The 20,478-nt window shown below is 41.7% G+C and overlaps 1 protein-coding gene across 1 annotated transcript in view; it reads right to left on the bottom strand.

Moving 5' to 3' along the window:
• Nucleotides 1-1,631: 1,631 nt before the first annotated feature.
• The window catches only part of tmeff1a (transmembrane protein with EGF-like and two follistatin-like domains 1a), a 106,702-nt gene continuing 87,855 nt past the window's right edge, over nt 1,632-20,478 (bottom strand). The window contains exons 7-10 of the mRNA XM_086271859.1: nt 9,902-9,961; nt 6,217-6,343; nt 5,840-6,001; nt 1,632-4,676 (exon numbers count right to left, since the gene is read on the bottom strand). Of these exons, the coding sequence (XP_086127985.1) occupies nt 4,592-4,676; nt 5,840-6,001; nt 6,217-6,343; nt 9,902-9,961 (434 nt within the window). The 3' untranslated portion in view covers nt 1,632-4,591. The remainder of the gene's footprint in view (nt 4,677-5,839; nt 6,002-6,216; nt 6,344-9,901; nt 9,962-20,478) is intronic.

The raw sequence follows: 20,478 nt of genomic DNA, 5'->3' as shown, positions 1-20,478 counted from the left end.
AAACTCCCACATCAGGGCTGATGCACGTAAACACTGTAACCACGCTCTGTCATTTGAACACTATTATACTGAGATACGCACGACTCTGGCAGCTCCACTTAATGACTAATTAAATCTGATAGGTGAGTACAAAATACCGTGAGCCAAGTTCATTTTCATGTGCTGCAGCCTGGTGGTCGTGCCAGATGATGCTGCACAGATATTAGAAAGTAAAGTCATCCCACAGTCCAGCTTTTACCGCCATTACTGTCTTTGTATCAGGAGAATATGAGGAAGATCCTGAAAAACTTTTTTTGTAGACTCAGCTTCTTCACACCTGGCTCATGCCTTCATCTGTCTCCTGACCCTAATCATTTTGACATTTATCAAATTATGAATTTATTCCAAGGGCAGAGTTACCTATTTTTTCAAAGTATTAAAATACCCGTGTGTGTGTGTGTGGATAGGGCCAGAGAGTCTAATTATTAGTGAAAATAACATCAGCCTGTTACGGCAGATGGCCCCACCCCTCCCTGAGCCTGGTTCAATATACAGTACAATATATAGTACCTTGAGGCGACTGTTGCTGTGACTTGGCGCTGTATAATAGATGGATGGTGTTTCCAGGTCTTAAAGTTAAGTGCCTTAAACCTGCATTCTTTTTATGTGCCAGCAGGGGGCGACTCTTTTCATCCCTAAAAACAGGTGGTTGAACACAAGTCTGTAGGTACGGAACCCCGCAGGGGACATGGGAGAAAAAAAATTAAGACGGACTTCGAGTTTGTTTTAAACGCGTGCTGCGTTTAAAGCATGGAAGTACTGACCTTACTTTGAGTTTGATTCCATAAAAAGTGACAAAAACATTAGCGTCCGCTGTGCGTGGGAAGAAAACTTCTTTTTACAGTGAAAAAAACCCCTAAACTTCCAAGCAAGCACAGAGTGCGCTACGAAGTAATGTAAAATTCACAGAGAAACTCACGGATTCTTCAACTGACAGCTGCGCACACCTGCACCAGGGTAACCCTCCGCCTACCGCAGTCCTGCTTTACAGGTGAAAATAGAGCAACAGGACTGCTAGTCTTTGATTTTATTTATTTTCTGCTGTGTTTTACTTGCATCTATTTGAAAGACTGAGTGTAAAAACAAAAAATATTTTATTTTATGAGCTGGAATGTGCAGAAAATAGGTTTAAATATTAAACTAATTTCTTCCAGTCAGAGAATGTTGCATATAATTAAATGTTTGCTTGATGCATAAAGTTAAAAGATTAAAACTAATAAGACAAGTTTTAAAAAGAGACTTTTCCATTTGATTACATTTTGTATGATGATTATGTAGAAAAAGTAGAATTGGGCTGAAAGATCTATTGCTTTATCACCTCTTCAGGTTGTAAATCGTGCTGATGAAGGGGCAGAGATGGTGTATGATGTGTAATTTTAGTGTTCAGTATGAAATGAGGACATCGTGTCTGTACAGGAAAAACAAAACTGTCTCTGGTCTCCAGCGACTGATGATGAAGGTCATCTCAACACTCAGTTTAAAAAACATCATTAATTCATCACAGGGCGTCGAGTGTGCCGTAACACGAGAGCATCAGTCACGAGAAGACGCAGAAATCGAAGAGAAAGCTCACAGGACACTCAATCAAATGACGCCACAGCACTCCGGTGTACATTAAAAAAACATTTTTTCTTTTTTTTATTTCGTCAGAGACCAAAAATAGCCTCGCCGAGTCTACATGCAGAATATAACATGTCAAACACATTCTAGTCACATTTAGAGAAGTCACGGCTGCGATGGTCGACAACAAGTAGAAACACGTTGCTCAGCAGAGGGGTGGGGGGAGGGGCTGACCTACAACCTGTAAATGTAGACTAAGACGGTACAGAAAACGTCAAATCAGAAACATACAGAGAAGAAAACAAACCTCCCTGGACCTGGGCACAGCCTCGGGGGCGTGGTCGTGAAATCTGGCGGCATCACCTGCTCATGTCTCACCTTTACCAGCAAATACAGTAAATTATTTACAGTTATTCAGTCGTTTTTGTGTATTAGCTGAACCAAAGGACTGTTTGGTCTCAGTGGATGATGTGAGTTCGCTGCTGGTGGATGGTTTCTGAATTAAATTTTAGAAGTAAATCAGCTGACACTTGTGTTTGCATTAAATACATGAGGATATTTTTCTTGTGTTGTATTCCCACAGACAAACTCTCTGACCAACTTCAACTTTAAATACAGCGTAAATGAGTCAGACCTTAAGAAAGTTGGCAACTTGGTGAAAAACAGATTTAAGGATTTTCTGACCTCTTGAATTATTACAACACGACTTAAAATGAGTGCTGTCGGCGTTAATCTCGTTAAAATGACGCTAACGCCATAAGGTGGCAAATCTCCATTAGCGAGTTAACGCGGGTCGCTCCCGTGCGAGCGGGTCGCCCCGTGCGAGCAGCTGCACAGCGTCGATGCACAAGTTAGCTTGTTAATGCGTTAGCGCCGTGCAGCCCCTCGAATGGGGCGATCCGCGTTAACTCTCTAATGGAGATTTGCCACCTTATGGCGTTAACGTCATTTTAACGAGATTAACACTGACAGCACTACTTAAAATGAAATGTTGCACCTTCAGAAATGTGTTAAAGTTCACTTTCACTGAAGAATGACATCCTTCAAATTTAACACAATTTGAAATGAAATTTGGATGTTGTGACAAACAAAAACACAAAGCTGGACTCAGAGTCGCACAGGCTCGTGACGGTCAGGGACACGAGGAACGACACAGAACTCATTCACCAGATGACACAAAGATCCCACGGAAACGTCGGCGTGATTGCTGTCGGAGCAAACCTCAAATGTGTTTTCTTGTTGTACGTTGCATTCACAAAAAAAATAACACCAAATTAGCTCCAACTGCTCTTTTCATGGTATCACCTCTTAAGCCTTGATTACAGTCTGTTGTGGACTCGGACAGCCGGAGACGGCACGGCCGACTCGTCAGTCCAGTCAGTTTTCTGCATTTCCACCAACTGGGGTGCAAACGTAGTTGGTGCATCGGAAACTCTCACAGAAACTTGCAGGCACGTCCACGAGATGACGTTTACGTCACTCAGACTCTAGCAGACGGGCAAAGCTTTAACATTAGCCGGCGTGCTGGCGACCTGCTCGGGGCTGTGGTTTTAGCCACGAGCACACTCTCAGAATCTAGACGAACAGGTGAAACGTCCATTACAAAAATAATCAAAACTTTACATCGAAACAGAACAAAAAGAGGAGGCTTGGATTATTTATTAGGATTACTAAATTACTCAGGATACTGATCAGATTTTTCCTCCTCCTCGCCGAAAGTACTTGACTGTGTTTGTGTGAATAACGTAAGGCCAAATGACGCTATGATTTCATCTAAAACCACGAGACACACATGTTCATACCAGAGAACAGAACGCTGCTATATTCTGTATTATTACTGTGTTATTTTTTCTCGTGGGATCGTCTGTGCTTGGAATGTTTTGCTGAGGGGAAAACACAAAACAGAAAACAAAATTATTCCCTCACATTCAGAGAAAATCCTTGATCGAAGCAACCAAGACTAACGTGAAAATTACCGTCAGGACGTTGACGTCGATTTGAAGTCCAGCCCTTCCTTTACAATCTTGCATACAGCATTCCTGCCTTTGTGTTCATGGCTTTACTGGTTTTACTTTCCTTTCATCAACGACGGGCAGAAATGCTCGTTGTGTGTTTCCTTGTCTTGATAAAGCCAACATTTGATTTCCAGACAATGCACATTCCTTTTCAGGGAAAAACCCCCAAACCACCCCCCGACTAACGCCTTCGTCCTCCATTCGTCAGTCCAACTTTTAACCGTACCATTGAAGGAGGGGCGGAGGAGGCATCGAGGCCGACAACTTTTCCTTTTAAAAAGTTAAAACTACACCACAGTACACAGTTATCACAAGTCATGCTAATATACATAAACTACAATTTCGAAGAAAAGTTAACATAAAAACTTCCAGTAAAAGCTACTTTCAAGAAAAGAATTCTTCATGGTAAGAATAAATTATTAGCTTGTTTGAACACAGTGAAGTCTTTACATGGACCAAAGGATGAGTGTAAACATATCTATGGTACCAGCTGGCCCCTCTCACCTCTACAAAAAAGGACGGAAACAAAAAACACTGCATTTGGTAATCAGCTGCACGTTATTAGTAAAAAGCAGAAAAGAAAGGGGCAAAGAAATCAACTTTTCAATAAATAGCACATTCCAGAGGGGCAGATGTGACTCTGTTAGCCAGCTCGACAAAGATACCGCAAAGCATTCAACAAAACCTCGTAGCAGGAAAACTGAGACGGCGGACATGGCGGCGATGCAAAGTGACAGCGGGTTGTGTTGAATCGGCTCCTTGAACTATTTGCGGCATTGGAGGAAAAAACAAAAAAATAAATGCGCAAAGATGCCATCCAAAATTAAAAGGAGGGAAAATAAGGCCCCTGAAATAAATATTCTTCTTTTAACAGTTTCCTAGGAGAAAAAGAAAACTCACTACACCTACTGTTAAAAAATGGTATATTCCCGCGTCGTAAGAAAACAATTATCAAAAAAGACCTCCGGCAGACACGGCTATACCATCCTGTTGTTAGTGTCCGAGGAAAAGTGTCCGAGATTTTGTTTTTGCCGGCGACCCCTGTTGTTCTTCGGGCATTTCCTGAAGACAAAGAGAGCGAGAAAGTCGGTGTTACAATTTGTGTCCGTTACTAAAATCAGATTTATATGCTGTGATTGAGTCAATCTCCCAATTTGGTGCCTTTTCTTTTTTAGATTTTAGATCGGCCATTGTACAGTATTGTGCAAAAGTCTTTTTCTTTATATTTTCTTTCCAAGGAGTCAGACTCGTTAGTTAAAGTGGTCTTGGCCAAAACTTCTCCAGGTTTTCTCTGCCTGACCATTTTCAGACAGAGGACGTGTTTTTCTTTCTTTTTGTTTGTCGAGCATAAAAAGGGCACAGATCTCAAGCACTGAACCAGCGTTGTGTCTACAAATAACGGGCAATTTTGCAAAAAACCATTTTTAAATTGTATCTTCGAGGCAGCGTGTCACAAAACCTCATAATGTGTTCCAGTTTATTTAGTTCAGTCCACAAAAATGTCACTGGCAACACATTTTGACAGATATAAAAGAGTATTTTTACACCAACAATGTGATTCCCAGAGAGCTATTTGCTGAACACATATCTTGGCGTGGTGTGTTCTTAAGTGGAGGAATAAAAAGTGACCAGTGAAAAGGAATTATTATTATTATTATTATTATTCAAGACCTGGACTGAAAATCAGTGACCACAGGTCTCATGACGGGACGAATGTTCAGTTCAGGTTCGGTGAGGGGAGCCATCTGTAAAACATGGCGGAGGCTCTGTTGTGTTTGGAGCTGTACTTCATGCAGTCGTGTTGGAGATCGTCACAACTGATGGTGTATTAATGCAGAAAGTTACCACCAGGCTTTTCATTAGCATGTAATGATCCCAATGATCCACACTGCCACTGCAGGAAAACCAACCAGCTCAACATTGTACAAACTCTGTTTTTGCCTTATTTACTGTGACTTCATGTTTCAGTCAACTCGCTGCATCTATTTTTCTAGTAAAGTATAAAATAATTAACACAATACTACTGCTATTACAGTGTTGAGGCTCCTGTGAAAGAAATGTCGCTCTTTTGATAAATACTGTAAGGACACAAAAGCTTTGTATCAAGCAGAAATGCTAAAGACTAAAATCAGTTAACACTTTGTAAGTATTTTAATGAGACGTAAAGACATAAATATTTGACAACTAAAACTTTAAACACTATTTTTTTCTTTGCACTTGAGTACCTTGTGATGCACATCACTACGGCAACAATGATGGCGATCTGCACGGCTCCGATGATGGCGGCGATCAGGACGTAGTGCAGCTTCTGTCCACTGGGGACCACGTAGAGGATGTTGAAGTCCTGAGGCTCGTCACACTGAGGACCTTTGTATCCTGCGTCACATCTGAGTCGGACACACAACAAGACTGTGTGATGTCACATGTTACATACTTTAGGATGGTGTAATAGTTTTGTGTTTGTTTCATGATTTAAACTTTGACATTTCACACTTTTACCACCACACTTCTGATGAGATCCATTAACTTGGACTCTAGTAAAAACAAACGCTTCATTTTTATGTATTTATTTGAAACATTTACAGCGGAGGCCGTTACAAACCTGCAGGTGGCCATGTTGTACTTGTTGATCTCACATTTCCCGTGAACGCAGAAGCCGGAGAAGCTGTCGGCACACGGGATGGACATTCCCGGGTAGAAACCTTCTCCGTGATCCACAATCCTGGTGTCTGAAAGGACGAAACGAGAAATCAGAGACACAAGGTGAGAACAATAAAGGGATTTTTATTATTGATTTACATTTTATTACATATTGATTTATAGTTTCTGTATCAAACACAAATCTTTACCACAATGCTGATGATGATTTGTTAGATTTTCCTTTGTAAGCTTTTCATTTTCGTTAGTTTCTTCCCTTTTTTCTATATTTAACGGAACAAATCTTCTTCCATAGTTTGTTTTGTGATGTTTATTTGATTGAACTATAGGCTGTTTTTCATATTTGGCCTAATCTGATCTCACAGCAGTTTGTGAAACAGTCACAACCTGTAATCTGTTGATGTGTGTTTCTGGACAGCGACCTTGAACACGGCGTTTAATCTTACAGGTCTACAAGGGTGAATGATTTTCCATTTTAAAAGGTAAAAGCAGTTTGTAGTAGGAGCTCGGAGGGATGGTGGTAGAGACCCACGATCAGATTTTCACACATCATTTAAACACAACATAAAGAGGCTCATAACCAGCAGCCTGTCACCTGGTTTGGCTCAAGTGTTAAACGGTAATTGTTTGGGGTTTGAAAAAGTCACGTTTATTTTAAAGCTTCGTTTGAGCCTCCCCACGGTCTCAACCCCAGATTTGTGCGTCTGACATAAAACATATTTCATGCCAGCGAGGACAAATTTGTGATAAAGTGTTTCAATAGGAAATAAGTCCATTTGTGTGAAATAAAGAGGAGACAATAGATTCACTACATGATGATTTAAAGACCTGAGACTGGGCTGTAACAGTGATTTCCCATCTTTGGGATAAATAAAGCACATCTTACTTTATTTGATCTTATATCATAATTTTGTAAAGATATATTTGGTAATTTGAACACACAGACACGTTTCATTGAGTTTGACTGTGACGTCGCTCATCTTACATTCAATTAACGAACATTATTAATATAATAACAATATACTGTTGTTTTTTAATGTTAAAGCTAAATTTGGTAAAAGCAGATCTACATTTTATGCTCCTAATAATAATAATAAATGAAGTGCTGTGCCACAAACGGAGTCATCTGCTGTGCGCTGCAGCGCTGTGCGAGGGCATAAATCCTAATAAGTCACACAGATCTGTCTCTCCGTGCTATGATTCACTGCAGTCTTAGAGGAAAAGCTGACAAAGCAAACTGTGCTGCTCATTAAAGTGACTGAAACGTTATATACCAAATCCACATTAACATGAAGGAAGCTGTTAACAAGAAGCCGCCTGTGTGTGCGTGTCACCAATTTTAAATTCTGCTGTTCGCCATGTTTACGATGGCCGCGATGACATCTCAGAGATTCGCGAGCTTAAGACTGTCTGAGTGCTGCTGGATGAAATGTTTGAACGAGATTATAGGACAACCTGACTGACAGTGAGAGCAGCGCCCCCTGCTGGCTATGAGAAAGGACGCGTGACTTAAATCCGCGTTTTACATCCAGACTGAAGTAAAATCACATAAAGTAGAACAAATGTGCATTCTTTTTAGTGGCAAGCAGGGGGCGCTCTGTGTGGCAGCAAACCCTTCTGTTCCTGTTGGAAAAGGATCCTCTGCTCTGATCCTAGTGAACACTTTCCCGATGAGATAATGAACTTCTCTGCTTTGGCTCATTTTGGAAAAAACATCAAGCCCATCTTATAAATTTTATTCCCTCTCAGAGTCAGAAAAATCGATCTTTTAAGCCGCCTGTGGTAAAACGTTGTTTTAAAAGTTTTTTTTGTGAGTGAACTTCTTCACTCCCTTTTTGAGTTGAGCCTTTTTAACCTTTCACTGTCTTTGGGAGCCGTGAGTGATGAAAGCTTGTAGTGAAGGGCAAGTAGGGACACGCCGCGGTTTGATTCATTCGTCACTGAATGATTTACTTATTTGAAGGACAGGCGCCGATGTGGTGAAGGTCACCTGAACGCTGCACAGAAGGAGAAGCTCAGCCTTTCTCAGCTCTTTATCGGAGGCAGAAATGTGTTGCTGTGTCGTTCCCTGTTTGCGATGTAGACAATGCTGCAGTTTAATCCCGCGCTTCTTTTGTCCGAGTTAAAACTCGGAGCGAAGGAGCTGCGGAGGAATCGCTCCCCCTGAGACGTTGTAAATGCACGGCGAGCTCTGCAGATAATAAAACGCTTTCGATTTTGTTTCATCTCCTCTTTGATCTCCAGACTCAACACTTGCGTCGTGCAGCTGATGGTTAAGGCGCTGAAATGCCCTCATTCTGCTCCTCTAATCTGCATGTTGACTTATGAGAAATCACACAGTCGCACCGGGATCAGGCTTAAAAAACTGTGTACTTTCTTTCTTTCAGAGCTGTGCCTTTTGATTTCCTGCACTTTTTTTCTTGCCCCCCTCTGAGGACCTTATTGTGTATTAAGGAGATTTTCATTAGGTTTTATCCTGCTGCTGTTGCTCCTCAGCAGGTTCAGACGCAGGTTAACAGGCTGCCGAAAGGCCGCAGGAAGTTTTACCGCATTAGAGGCAGGAAAAGTGGATTTACAGTGTGGTTATATAATATGAGCAAATACAAACAGAGTCCCAGAGGTTGTTAATGCGCAGACTGCTAGCCATGCTAGCGGCTCAGCTCTGTGCATATCCATCACATAGTGACACAGACTGAATAACAAGTAGAAGCTCGTGTCTGGATGGACGGCGTCCTGTAATTCTTCATTTAATGCCATCATTAGGTCAACACACCTGTGGTATGAATGCACCTGAGCTGCAAATCTGCACTGACAGGAAACTCTGTCGCTGCCAACAGTAATCTGATTCCTGAAAGTATCTTTTCAAGATTCAGTTTGACTTGTCTCTGTGTTCTCATATATGCATGATGCTAATGATGCTCAGGTTTGAACATAGGGAACAAAGACACTGACGTACAGGTAAAAGCTGTGCTGACACACTGCACAACATCTTCCTAATGGGGTCATTCTTGGCCACTGGAGGCTCCATCCCCACAGACTCTCGGGGGATGTGGGGATGGAGCCTCATGTTAAAATGTCCATAAAGAGTTCATCTTTTAAGGCTTTTCTAACAGCTGGCTGTAGCTGTTAGCGCTCTGCTAGCTGAACTGGACCTCTCATGCATGTTTGTGGTGTTGGAAGGAGTCTGCTCCACTTTTGAGGAGTCAAATTAAACGCTACATTTTTATGTGAATCAGTGCTAATTATCAGGTGCAGTTTACAGACGTATCTTGCAGTGTTAGCTGATAACTTGCTACACTATCCTCTCCTCTAAATCATTTTTTGCTTTGTGATCCACGCTGGAAGTCACACACAGTCAGAGCAGTTTACAGTACATTATTTTTCTTTTTCATTTTTATTGACTATAAATACAAAATCAAGTGTTTGGAAAGCTGCATGGAGCTTTGAGGGTGTTGTGCTATTTTGTGTCTGAACCTCTACAACACAGCTGGAGAGGGCAGTGTTCGTATGACTCACAGGGGCAAAATAATAGGGAAAAAATCAGGTGGAAATAATCTACATTTTCCGTTAACTTGCAGAGTGCAGCAACCTGGCAAAAAAGGAACATGAGGCGTGTTGAGCTTCCTTACCCAGGACGTTTCCTTTGAAAGGGCTGCCGTCGTCTTTCTTGCCCTGTTTTTCTTTGTCAGCTGCAGAAGAAACAGAAGGATGGAGTCGGTTACATTCAGAAATCTTCTCTAAATAAGCTCCAACAGTTTCTTTTTTCCCAACGTGATGGAAAACAAAGATTTCAGCGTTTCCATCCAGGCGACGGCTTGAGATCATTTCTATTTCCTCGGGTGAAACAGACACTGCCTGACCGCTTGACTTCCTCTTCGCTGTCTTGCATCGTGTCTTTTGTGATCTGTTTATTGACTCTGTGTGTGTGTGTCTGTGTGTTTACTCTTCAGGACAGACTAAAGGAAGTGAAAGATGTCGGGGGATGTTTACTCGCCATCTGAGTTTCGCTCTGTTAGAGTTGAGGTGGGTCAGTCTGATGGTCTGTGTGTGCTTTGTGTGGCCAACAGTGGTGGGTGCCAATAAACAAAGAAGCAGCAGGGTTTGGGTTCTTGTGTTGTTGTGGTTATTTTCCTGTTGACAGGCTTCATGTCTTCGTGCCGTCTGCAGGAGGATCTGCTGCGAATGTTAAACAGGGCATACACTCCGGTTTGTACGTCTATCATTGTGGGGACCCTGGTATACATATAGCCCTTATCCACTGGTACCTACTTAGCTCGGCTTGACTCGGTTTGTAGACTTTTCCTATAAGGTGGTAGAACCCGTTTGCTCAGCCCGCGTTAAAAATGGATCCAAAAATGTGGTGTCACCAGTGGCCAGCCAATGGCGTCACTCGACGAGTCATGAGACTGACTCCTTAACAAAAATTAAAATGCCATTTTTGAAACCTGGCAACGAAGGAAATGTGTCGCATACAAATGATGTTACGAGACTTTTGGCCACATTGCTACAACAACCCCATGCGCACAGGAGGTACAAACAAACCAAACTGAGTAGAGTCGAGTAGATACTGGTGGAAGCGAGGCTGTGGTGGACTCCCAGGACAATGTTTAATCATAACCTTTCGAATCCCTCCCACTTCCTATATCTCAAAAAAAATTCAAAATATGGGACAAGATGATATCAAGGTTTATTTGGGGTGGGAAGAAGCCCAGAATAAGACTAACAACACTGCAACTCCCGAAGCGCAAGGGAGGGATGGCCTTGCCGAACCTAAGGGAATACTTCTATGCAGCCCAACTCAGACCACTTGCTGGTTGGTGTAGACCAGAATATGAGGCAAGATGGAAGGAAATTGAGAAAGAAATCGAGGGAAACAACATTCAGATTTTTATCTCTGACAAACATTTAATGACAAAGAATAAAAGTGGAATGAATCAAATTGTGAAATTTACATTAGACATATGGCACATAGTAATAGAAAAATGTCAGTTAAAAGAACAATTATTTATACTCAGATGGTTTAGACATGATAAAAATTTCAAGGCAGGACAATTGGACCAAACATTCAAACAGTGGGAACTAAAAGGGATTACAGCAGTTTGTACCCTTATGAAAAACGGAGGACTAATGAGTTTCCAACAACTAAAAAACAAATACAAATTGGAAAATAGAGATTTCTTTAGATATTTGCAAGTTAGGGACTACTACGCAAAACAAATAAAATCTGACTGGCTTGGGAAACCACTGGGGGTTGTCGGAAAAGTAAAAGACTGCTATGAACATAAACAATTTAAAACTATTAACCTTTCGAATCCAGATGTCAGGATCAGAGGTATAGTTTAGTGAGAAACCAAGAACACCGTCTACTCATTAGCTTAATTATGAACTATGTAACTCATTTCAAAGTCTTTACTGAGGTCAGAGAACAAGTTAACCCAGGGCTGTTCTCACAGGGCTTATTTTTTCATACTGTCAATTCATTATTTGATACTTTGGCCATGTTTGATATGATTCTCCACAAGTGGAACAGTGTACACATATAAATGAAAAAAAAAATCCAAGAAAGATTTTATTTCACAGGGAATAAATTATAACAGCACAGCTTTCGTTTGCCTTTACCGACTGACGAAACTTAAAATCTCTGTGTAAGTGATAACAGCGATTATCAGTGATCTCTTCTAAGTTGGGCTTTGTGCTTCAGGCTCTGTGCGTGCTCACATGTGGCAGTGTTTCCTGGGATATATGACTCTTCCACACAAAATGATCCCTATGAGTGTCACCTCCTCCACTCAGGAACATAGAGTGGACACAAAAAGTATAATAGTGAAATGCAACACTGTGCCAGTAGCATGAGAACTGGATACATTTAACCATGAACAGTTACTGTTCCACGGTTTAATACAGACGATGCTTTAGTTTGTCAGCAGATCAAAATGAAATCAGGTGTTCTCGATGCACGGTTCAGCAGTGTGAATAAACTCAGCAGCAGATTAGAATCAAGTATAAAAACATTTACACCGTAACCATGGTGATTTAGCCAGTTAAGATGGGAGACACTTTGAATTTTCTGTTTTATAAGGTCAATACAGTTCACTAAGACATCAGCCTGACTTTTAAGGTCAGGTCCTTATTTTGTCTGTTGATATTTGAAATCACACCCAAAGTGAGGATGTAAAAAACCCACATTCTACAAAGTTGTCCTCATAATGCACCAAAATGCACTTGGTCTCCACATAGACATGTGTACACGCACACACACGCACACTCATCCATTTTTAATGCTCCATCATTCCTGAGGAAATATTGACAGAAATCTCTTTGTCTCCATCTTACCCTCCCCCTCCCTCCCTCCATCAGCATCTCCCCAAAGCCTCATTGTTTCCCATCTTTGCTCTTGCTCCGCTTTTTCTGTATTTGCAACCAAAAAATAAAAATCATAAAACAGTCTGCTGATGCAAGAAAAATATGAATGACAAACTGTTATAATAATTTTATGTGGTATAAGCATTAATATATGGACACCCTAGACCAGGGGTGTCCAACTCCAGTCCTCGTCTTCTTCACTTGTTCAGAGTCTTTAGTTATTTCTGGGTCCAAATGAGTCACAGATTATTATGTCAGGGTGATTTCATGCTGCAAGCTTGTAGCTAGCTTGTAGAATCTCCTGGTCTCGACTCTGTGAGCTTTCTTGTGTAATTGAGTGTAAATATCATCGAATGGCTGAAAGGATCCATCCACATCGTCAGGTTAGTTATTAACATGTTAATGTGTGGTTTGCATCTCTCACTATGAAAAACTCGATTCTAACAAATCATGACTGGTGTTAATAAAAAGCTGGGGCTGTAGAGAATTACAGCTTTTGTAATCAGTTAACAAGCTTACGTGAACCACAGGTCCACATTCGACCAATATTTGGCTCCGCCGCTGTGGAATAACAGGATCAATGTGTTCAAATCCTTTGAATTTGGTTTCTTGGCTGTGGTGCACTGAGTCACTGGCCTGCTGCCCTGAGGAAATAACAGATCAGAGAAGGTGGCAGGTGCTCTTCACCTCAGGGTGCAATACCACCCTCACCACCCACTCACCCTCACCTGCCACCTCACTGAGCCAATCAGATCACTGGCCACCTAAAAGCAATAACCACTGACAAGAAATCCATAACTCTTCCCAGGTTAGGGTCTCCTTAAAGTTCTATCTTATCTTATCTTACATTGTGATTCAAGGTGAGTCCATCAACATAAATCAGACCTGAGGCTCAGAGCTGTGCCGAGGCTGGAGGAGCTCTGGGTGTTGGCACAGACTGAAAAACATCACGCAGCAAACTGTGACTGCAAATGAGGTTTGCATCTAACACTTGCACCTCACCCTCGGCTCCTCTGAGAGGAAGAAACCTTCAGTGATGGTTCAGAGGAGCTGTGACTCATCGCAACGGTGTTTTCATCTCTGCCATAAAAAGATGCTCTGCATATTTGAGAATCAAACATGGGATTAAATTTATAAAACTGCGAGAAATCACTCAGAAAAAGAACTAACAGGCAGCCCAAAGCTGGAGGATGCTGATGAACCTTTGGACTCCTTTTTCATGTTTTTTGGCTGTAATTTACTCTCTTTTAAAGCTTCTGAGACAAGAAACCTACAACACTTTAAAGAAGAAAACCTTTAGTTACAAATGTCATTTAGAAGCTAATCAACTTTAAGCTTGAAGTCCAAGTCAGAGTTTTGCAGTCACAAAATGACCAGCAGCTTAAAAAGGTTCAAAGTAGTCTCACTTTCACCAACAGTATTACTATTATGATGCACCACAGTGTTCCCCTTTAATGTACTTAAAGTAATGTCATTTTATTCAAGTTTTCCTCCATTTTATTCAAGAAGAAAGGAAAACCATGAATCCATGACTGTGCATGTGGACATGAACCTCCTTATGCTCAGTAGGGGGCGACTCCTCTTCTTTAAATGCACAGAAATCTGACAGACGAAGGTGACGTCAGCGCACATGTTCTTGGTGAGTTTATGCTGTCAGTCACTAATCTGACTGAATATAACAGGATGGTCCCTCAGTTTGTTCTATGAACTCTTAAGGTTAGGGTTACTAATAAGCAAGATTACAATAACAATGTCCATATATGGTAATGTTAGGGAGGAGTTTGGGGTCAGCGGATGGGTCATTTTGATGACTCATATTTCCTATAATGCTGATCATTCCAGTTCTTAAGAGAACTGCTGTTCATGTTAATCTTCTGTTACAATGAGTCATGCTGCATTTGCGCTCTTTATCTGCAGAGATTCGTGGAAACACTTTGACTGAAGCATCATCGAAACTTTACTAACCAAACGGTGATGTCACAGGGGCAGTATTCATCATAGCATGTTTGACATACCATGTCAGCACCCACCAGTTTGTAAAGCCCTGCTGTGACTCCCTTGAGATTAAATTTTTCCCACCCTGGTGTCTGAAACCAGATGTAATGAGTGAGTCATTACCCAGCGAGCATATCTGGATAATAAGCTTTTTTGACAAGTACAATTACCGTAATTTATCAAAAGAACTCAGGGTTTTATTGACCTGAAAGTAGAGACTGAGACCCAAAACTCATCAACAGGAAAGTATTTACAGAGGTTCTTCTACAGGACGTGAAGCCTTTTGGCAACCGGAGGTAGTTTCACTGGTAGCTACCAGAAATAATTCAGGTTTCACTTTTCAGACCCACAAGTCACATCCATCTTTTATACTGTCTGTCTGGACTATGGGTATGCAGCTTACCCAGACATTCTTGTGCACAGTCCTCTAAAAGAGCAGTATGATGATGCTAGGCATCAGCTAAATACAAATGAAAAATTAATAATAAAAGATTAAAACAGCAGTATGAAAAGAACAAAGAAGAAACGGTCGAGTTTTCACTGTTTTCAAAATGAATTCAAATCAGGAGTTGATGATAATTAAGGCAGGCCTACAGATTAGCTAGAGGCCACATGGAACCACTGTTTGGAAGAAAAGTGAGTATCCCCGACCACTTCCTGTATGGCTGACGCTTGCTTATGAAATTGGTCACAAAGAGGTGTTGCACTGGAAAATTGGGATTTTTTTGGGTCTCTGGTAGGCTGCCGCAGTTGCCTTCAGTTTGTATGGAAGATGCCAACGTATCTGCAAACACAAACTACTCACTAAGTAGTTGAAAAGTCTGAATCAAGTACAAGTTTGCAAGTTGTTGTTTAATTAAGGCAGAATTTTTGTTTGGAAGGCAACGTCCTACATTTTCAGGTTTCACTACCTCTCAGTAGTTTGTGTTTGCAGACGAGTTGGTGGCTTCCATGCAAACTACAGGCGACCACAGCAACCTGCTAGTGACCGAGGCAGTTGTAAGGAGGGTTTTGGTTGCAGCACCATGTACCTCTTCTTTCTAATGTGATTTATTTCCCTCTCATTTAAACGACTTAAAATATTTGGCATGAACATCCCTACGGGTTATGCGATTCATATAAAGTCTATTATTTTGGTGGTGTTGTTGCAGACTTCCTGTTTGATTTTGCTGGAAGAAGCTGCAGGCAGCTGGGAACTCTTTCTCATAGTTTTCCGAGTTTTCTGGTAGCTTTGAAGTCTCCCTGCATTTCTGTTGTTTTGATTGTCTTATAGCTTTACCTGATAGTTTTACCCGAGTACTTCAAGGCAGAATGAATTCTGTTGGTTAAGCTAGGCTATAACAAACTATGGCCTTTTGAAATTTGAGAGTTGTTCTTTTAGCGATTGATAAAATGAAAATACTGCACTGGATTTAAATTCATAAGTTATGGCTCATATTACTCTGTAGGTGAAACTGATCTGAACTTGAAGTCTCTGCGTCTGTTCACTGTACTTAAAGTTGCAGTACAACAAACTAACTCTGTATTTCTGACTGATGTTATTTAAACCTGCTGTTGGTGCCAAGCAGGCCCTGCGTGTCAGATTATTTCAGGATGTTAACAAGGTGTGGATTAATTTCTTGCGGATTAAAACTGCGGCTCCTGCTCACTTGATTTGTTTCTTAATTGAAAACACCGGTGATTAGATGCATTAATTTGTCTGACACGGTTTCAATAACGAGGCTGATTTATGAAACGGTCACAGTCGTGCAGTCAGCAGTACTCAGCGAGCCCTGAACGCCATCAGTCCTGCATTTTACTACATCAGCAAGTCAATGTGAAGTAATGACCCACGTCTGCAGCCAGAGGAATAACGCTCAAGCTGGAAGATTTAAACAGCAGCAGTGACGGTCTTCAACTTAAACAAGTTTTTGAAAGTGAGCTGGAAAAACAAAGGAACGAAGAACAAGGTTTCAGTCAAATGAAGCAATAAGGACTAAACAGAAACAGAAGTGGACTCATATAAGAACGTAGAAGGAAAAAGTAAAGAAAGTAAAAAAAGATGGAAAAAGAAAGGAGTTAAAACTGAGGAAGAGAAATAAAAAGAGGAAAGCTTACATTTCTGAGAGAAAGATCAAAGACATCAGGAAAGAAGGAGAGAAAGGGCCGAAGACAAAAGAAGAACATGAAAGTGTGATTAATGGAAGGACGAAAAAACGAATCTGGGAAGAAAAGAAAAGTTCAGTGAGGAAAATAAAGAGTCAAATACAAAGAAGTGAAATGAGTACTAAACTTCTTCGTTTCATCCATTTAGAGTGTTTTTCCTTTCAGGGCGGGTTATTGTTGAAGAACGAGCTTATTTCATAATCCACACAGCTGATGGCGACCGTTTTCTGAGATTCGGTGAGATTTTCCAATCTGGATCGGATCAAACAGCCGCGGAGGCGTCAGTGGGCAGATTTCTGTCTGAACACAGAGCGGCGAAGCCGAGAGCTGCTCTCGACTTGCTGCAGTCGAGGTCAAAGGTCGTCGGAGCGGCTCAGACTGTTTACAGATCATCATGGAAGCATCAGCAGAAGCTTCGCTGAGCCACGGGGGACGAGCAGCGAGGGTTTACTACAGGCTTCAGCTCCTCATTGAGACTTCATCTCACAACGTCTTTTGTACCAAAGCCACAAATGTTTGGTCCACGGAGTCACGAGGACGAGAGGCCAGCTGTTGACTAGAAGTTATTTAAACATGCTTTAAATGATGTGATTGTCTCATGTGTGCACCATGAATAAGATCACTTTATCAGGTTTTAGCTTTTCTTCACAGTAACCTGTGATAGTTATCCTTCTGACAGCTGCATTTAATGCACATTTATACTGTCAGACTTAATTATTGTAAGCAGATCAGTTGATCTCAGAACTCAGCTGAGAGAATTCAGACTCAGAAATGAAAATTGGCGTCAACAAGCTAACTTTATGTTCATCAAATGGTTCTGAGTAACAGGAAAAACCAACACAGCATTAAAATGTCTCTTCAAAGAAACCGAAACATGAGGAATCAATCAGTCTGTAAAGTCGGTGATGGTGCCTGATGAGGTTAATCCAGCTTTGCAAAGTGAACGATTCGTTTCCTGTGAATTTGTGACTTCAGACTCGGTAAACTGCAAATCTGTTTCTCTGACTATTTAAGCCTCCTCAGGTTTATTATGAAAAATGGATTCAACTTCCTCCTGTTTCTTATTCGATGCTTAAACAAGCCTCTGGGTATCGTCGAAACGCCTTCACATTCAACTTGAGTGTCTTTAAAAGGTCAGTCGGTGTTTGTTTTCTGAACATTGATCAGCTCTGTGGACACGTGGAGCACAAACCAGCGCTGTGTTTGCTGCAGGTCAGGTTATTAGGAAAAAAAAGGAAACTGAACCATAATTACTGCTTTGTGTGACACTGAATGCCTCATTTCTGTCACACAGGAGGGACGTCTGTTTATCAAAACCCTCCATTTTCTGTCACGATCGTCTCCAGAGATCCGCTCTCCTCACTGGCTGAAAAAGGTGTTGGCGTCACTTATTCACACAGCGCTTCCTGCCGGCCGCCACAAAGCTGCACGTGGAGCTTTGAATCCAGTCGCTCATGCACGTCAGGAAACAGCGTGATGACAGAGAGCTCAGAGAGCTGAACAGACTGTGGGTGGAGGCGTACGCCATCATGATGGAGGTAAATCAAAAGCTTAAAAAACAGACGCTCGGAGATGTTTTACATTTTCACGTGCAAACAAAACCAAAATCACAGCTTGGTATCTCATCGCTCTGTGTCACAGGGCACCACCACTGTCAGAAACAGCTGAAAACACGAGGCATTGACGGAGTCTTATCATGGAAACACACACACACTTAAATAACTCTCTCCTCATGCAGATAATCACACCAATTATTCAGGATTGTTTATGCAACTGAAAAAACCCAAGAAACTCAATATTTCTTCCTCATCTTAGGAGTCAGCAACCATTTTGCTTTTAGTCAGAACAAAACAGCTCTGCTGCAGCTTCTAACTCACCGTGCACCTGCACCAGTGGAATGACCAAAGTATGATGCGCCATTTAAAAGTTCAAACACCTCACTGGATTCAAATTTGCATGCAAAACAGGAACACAGCCAAAGTGACGTCACCCACCCACATTTTTTAAACAAAATCTTCAGCTAGCACACTGAGAATATCGCTCTAATACCAGAATCTTTATTGTCAGTGTAGCATCGAAACACTGAACAATAAACTGAGGCCCAATTCTCAGTATGGACACTGGTGTAATCACGGCTCAAATAAGTGGATCGTATATCAGTAACAAGCCGCTCGGTTCAGTTCAGTGCTCTGTTTGCTGGTGGGAGAGCTAACGTAGCGTGACAGAAACTGAGAGCAGCTTTTATTTCGTCTTTCTCTGTCAGCTCCACATGTGCCAGAAGGTAAGTAGCAGCCAGGTGCTCCTAATCAATGCACCTGATTAACTGATCACGAGCAGGTTTGAGCGCCTCTATAAAAGTGACAGATTTGCTGGTCTGGAGATTCAGGTGTGTGTTAACAAAACACAATCTTCTCAGGAGTTCAAGATCACGCCATGCTGTTCTCAAAGAACGCGCACAAAATCCAAAGAGCTTCATTTTACCCTCTACAGGTCTCAGCATGTTAAAGGCAAAGTTCATGACAAGACAATTAGAAGATTGAACAAGAATCAGTTGTTTGGAAGCGTTTCCAGGAGGAAGGTGCGTCTAAAAAACATGGAACAAAAACATCTGGAGCGATGTTCTTTGGACGGAGGAAATAAAACACTAACACAGCCAAACAAGAACATTTTTAAGTTATCTAAGTGACTTATATATCATGCTTAACCTGAGTAGAGAAAGACTGCAGGGGTCTAAAAATGATGTGCCAGGAGTCCGCTGTTCTCGCCGGCTCTAGTGAGGCTTGAATCCCCGGCTAGCTCTCGAGCTGGTGGGTAACACACGAAAACGTCGGAGCACTTTTGCAAATACGTGATGTCCTGATAAACTGAGCAGATATTTGGAGTTTACACAGCTACATTCTAAAAGTTTATTTTGTGACCCAGAAAGATTAATAAGAGTAATATTTAAACTAATTAGCTGCCGCCATTGTTGGAAACTGGAACTGGCTGTCCTATGAATTCTGGGATAGTTTGGGCCATGAAGGATACACCCGACCCATCCTTTAAATCTGGGGAAATGAAGGAGGCATTTGTCTGCCACGTTTGGAGCAGCCTTCGTCGCCTGGCTGTGACGTAATTGGCTGACAAATGCGGTCTCCGAAAGATGCGGCCAAGGAATTGGGACATACCTATTGAGACTGCCAGCATGGTTGGGGAGGGGTGATGATTTGAGCAGTGAACCCCTCTGTACACCAAAGTATTGTAGAGTCAGGAGGCCGTGTGGCTGACAGCTAAACGCTGGCTAAAAGTAAGTCATGCAACGGTCCAATGATCCCAAGCTGAGCTGCAAATCTCCAAGAAAATGGCTGAAAAAGAAAATGCACCAAAGTCCTGACCTCAGCCTGATTGTAATGTGACACCTCAGGAGAGCTGTGCATAAACAAATGCTGCAAAAACCAGTGAAGTGAAGTGACGCCGTAAAGAAGAGCGTGAAAGACTGATAACATCATGCAGAAGTTACTGCTGCTGAAGGAGGATCTACAAAGCACTGCATCGCGGGTGTAGTTCTTCACAGGACTGCAGACAGTCTGGGTTGGACGACGGGGTTCTCTGCAGTCTTAAACAGGCCTTAGAGGGGCTGAACTCTAAGCTGCAACAAGCCTGATAAAACTGCATCGTGTTACTGTATCACCACCTCTGCTTCAGCATGCAGTCATTTATAAAC

The sequence above is a fragment of the Aulonocara sp. 'chitande type north' Nkhata Bay genome, linkage group LG18 (genome assembly GCF_057382095.1).
Source record: "Aulonocara sp. 'chitande type north' Nkhata Bay isolate Kocher_YH1m ecotype deep benthic linkage group LG18, A_spYH_male_GT1.1, whole genome shotgun sequence".
NCBI lineage: Eukaryota > Metazoa > Chordata > Actinopteri > Cichliformes > Cichlidae > Aulonocara > Aulonocara sp. 'chitande type north' Nkhata Bay.
This window is presented reverse-complemented; position numbering and strand designations above follow the sequence as displayed.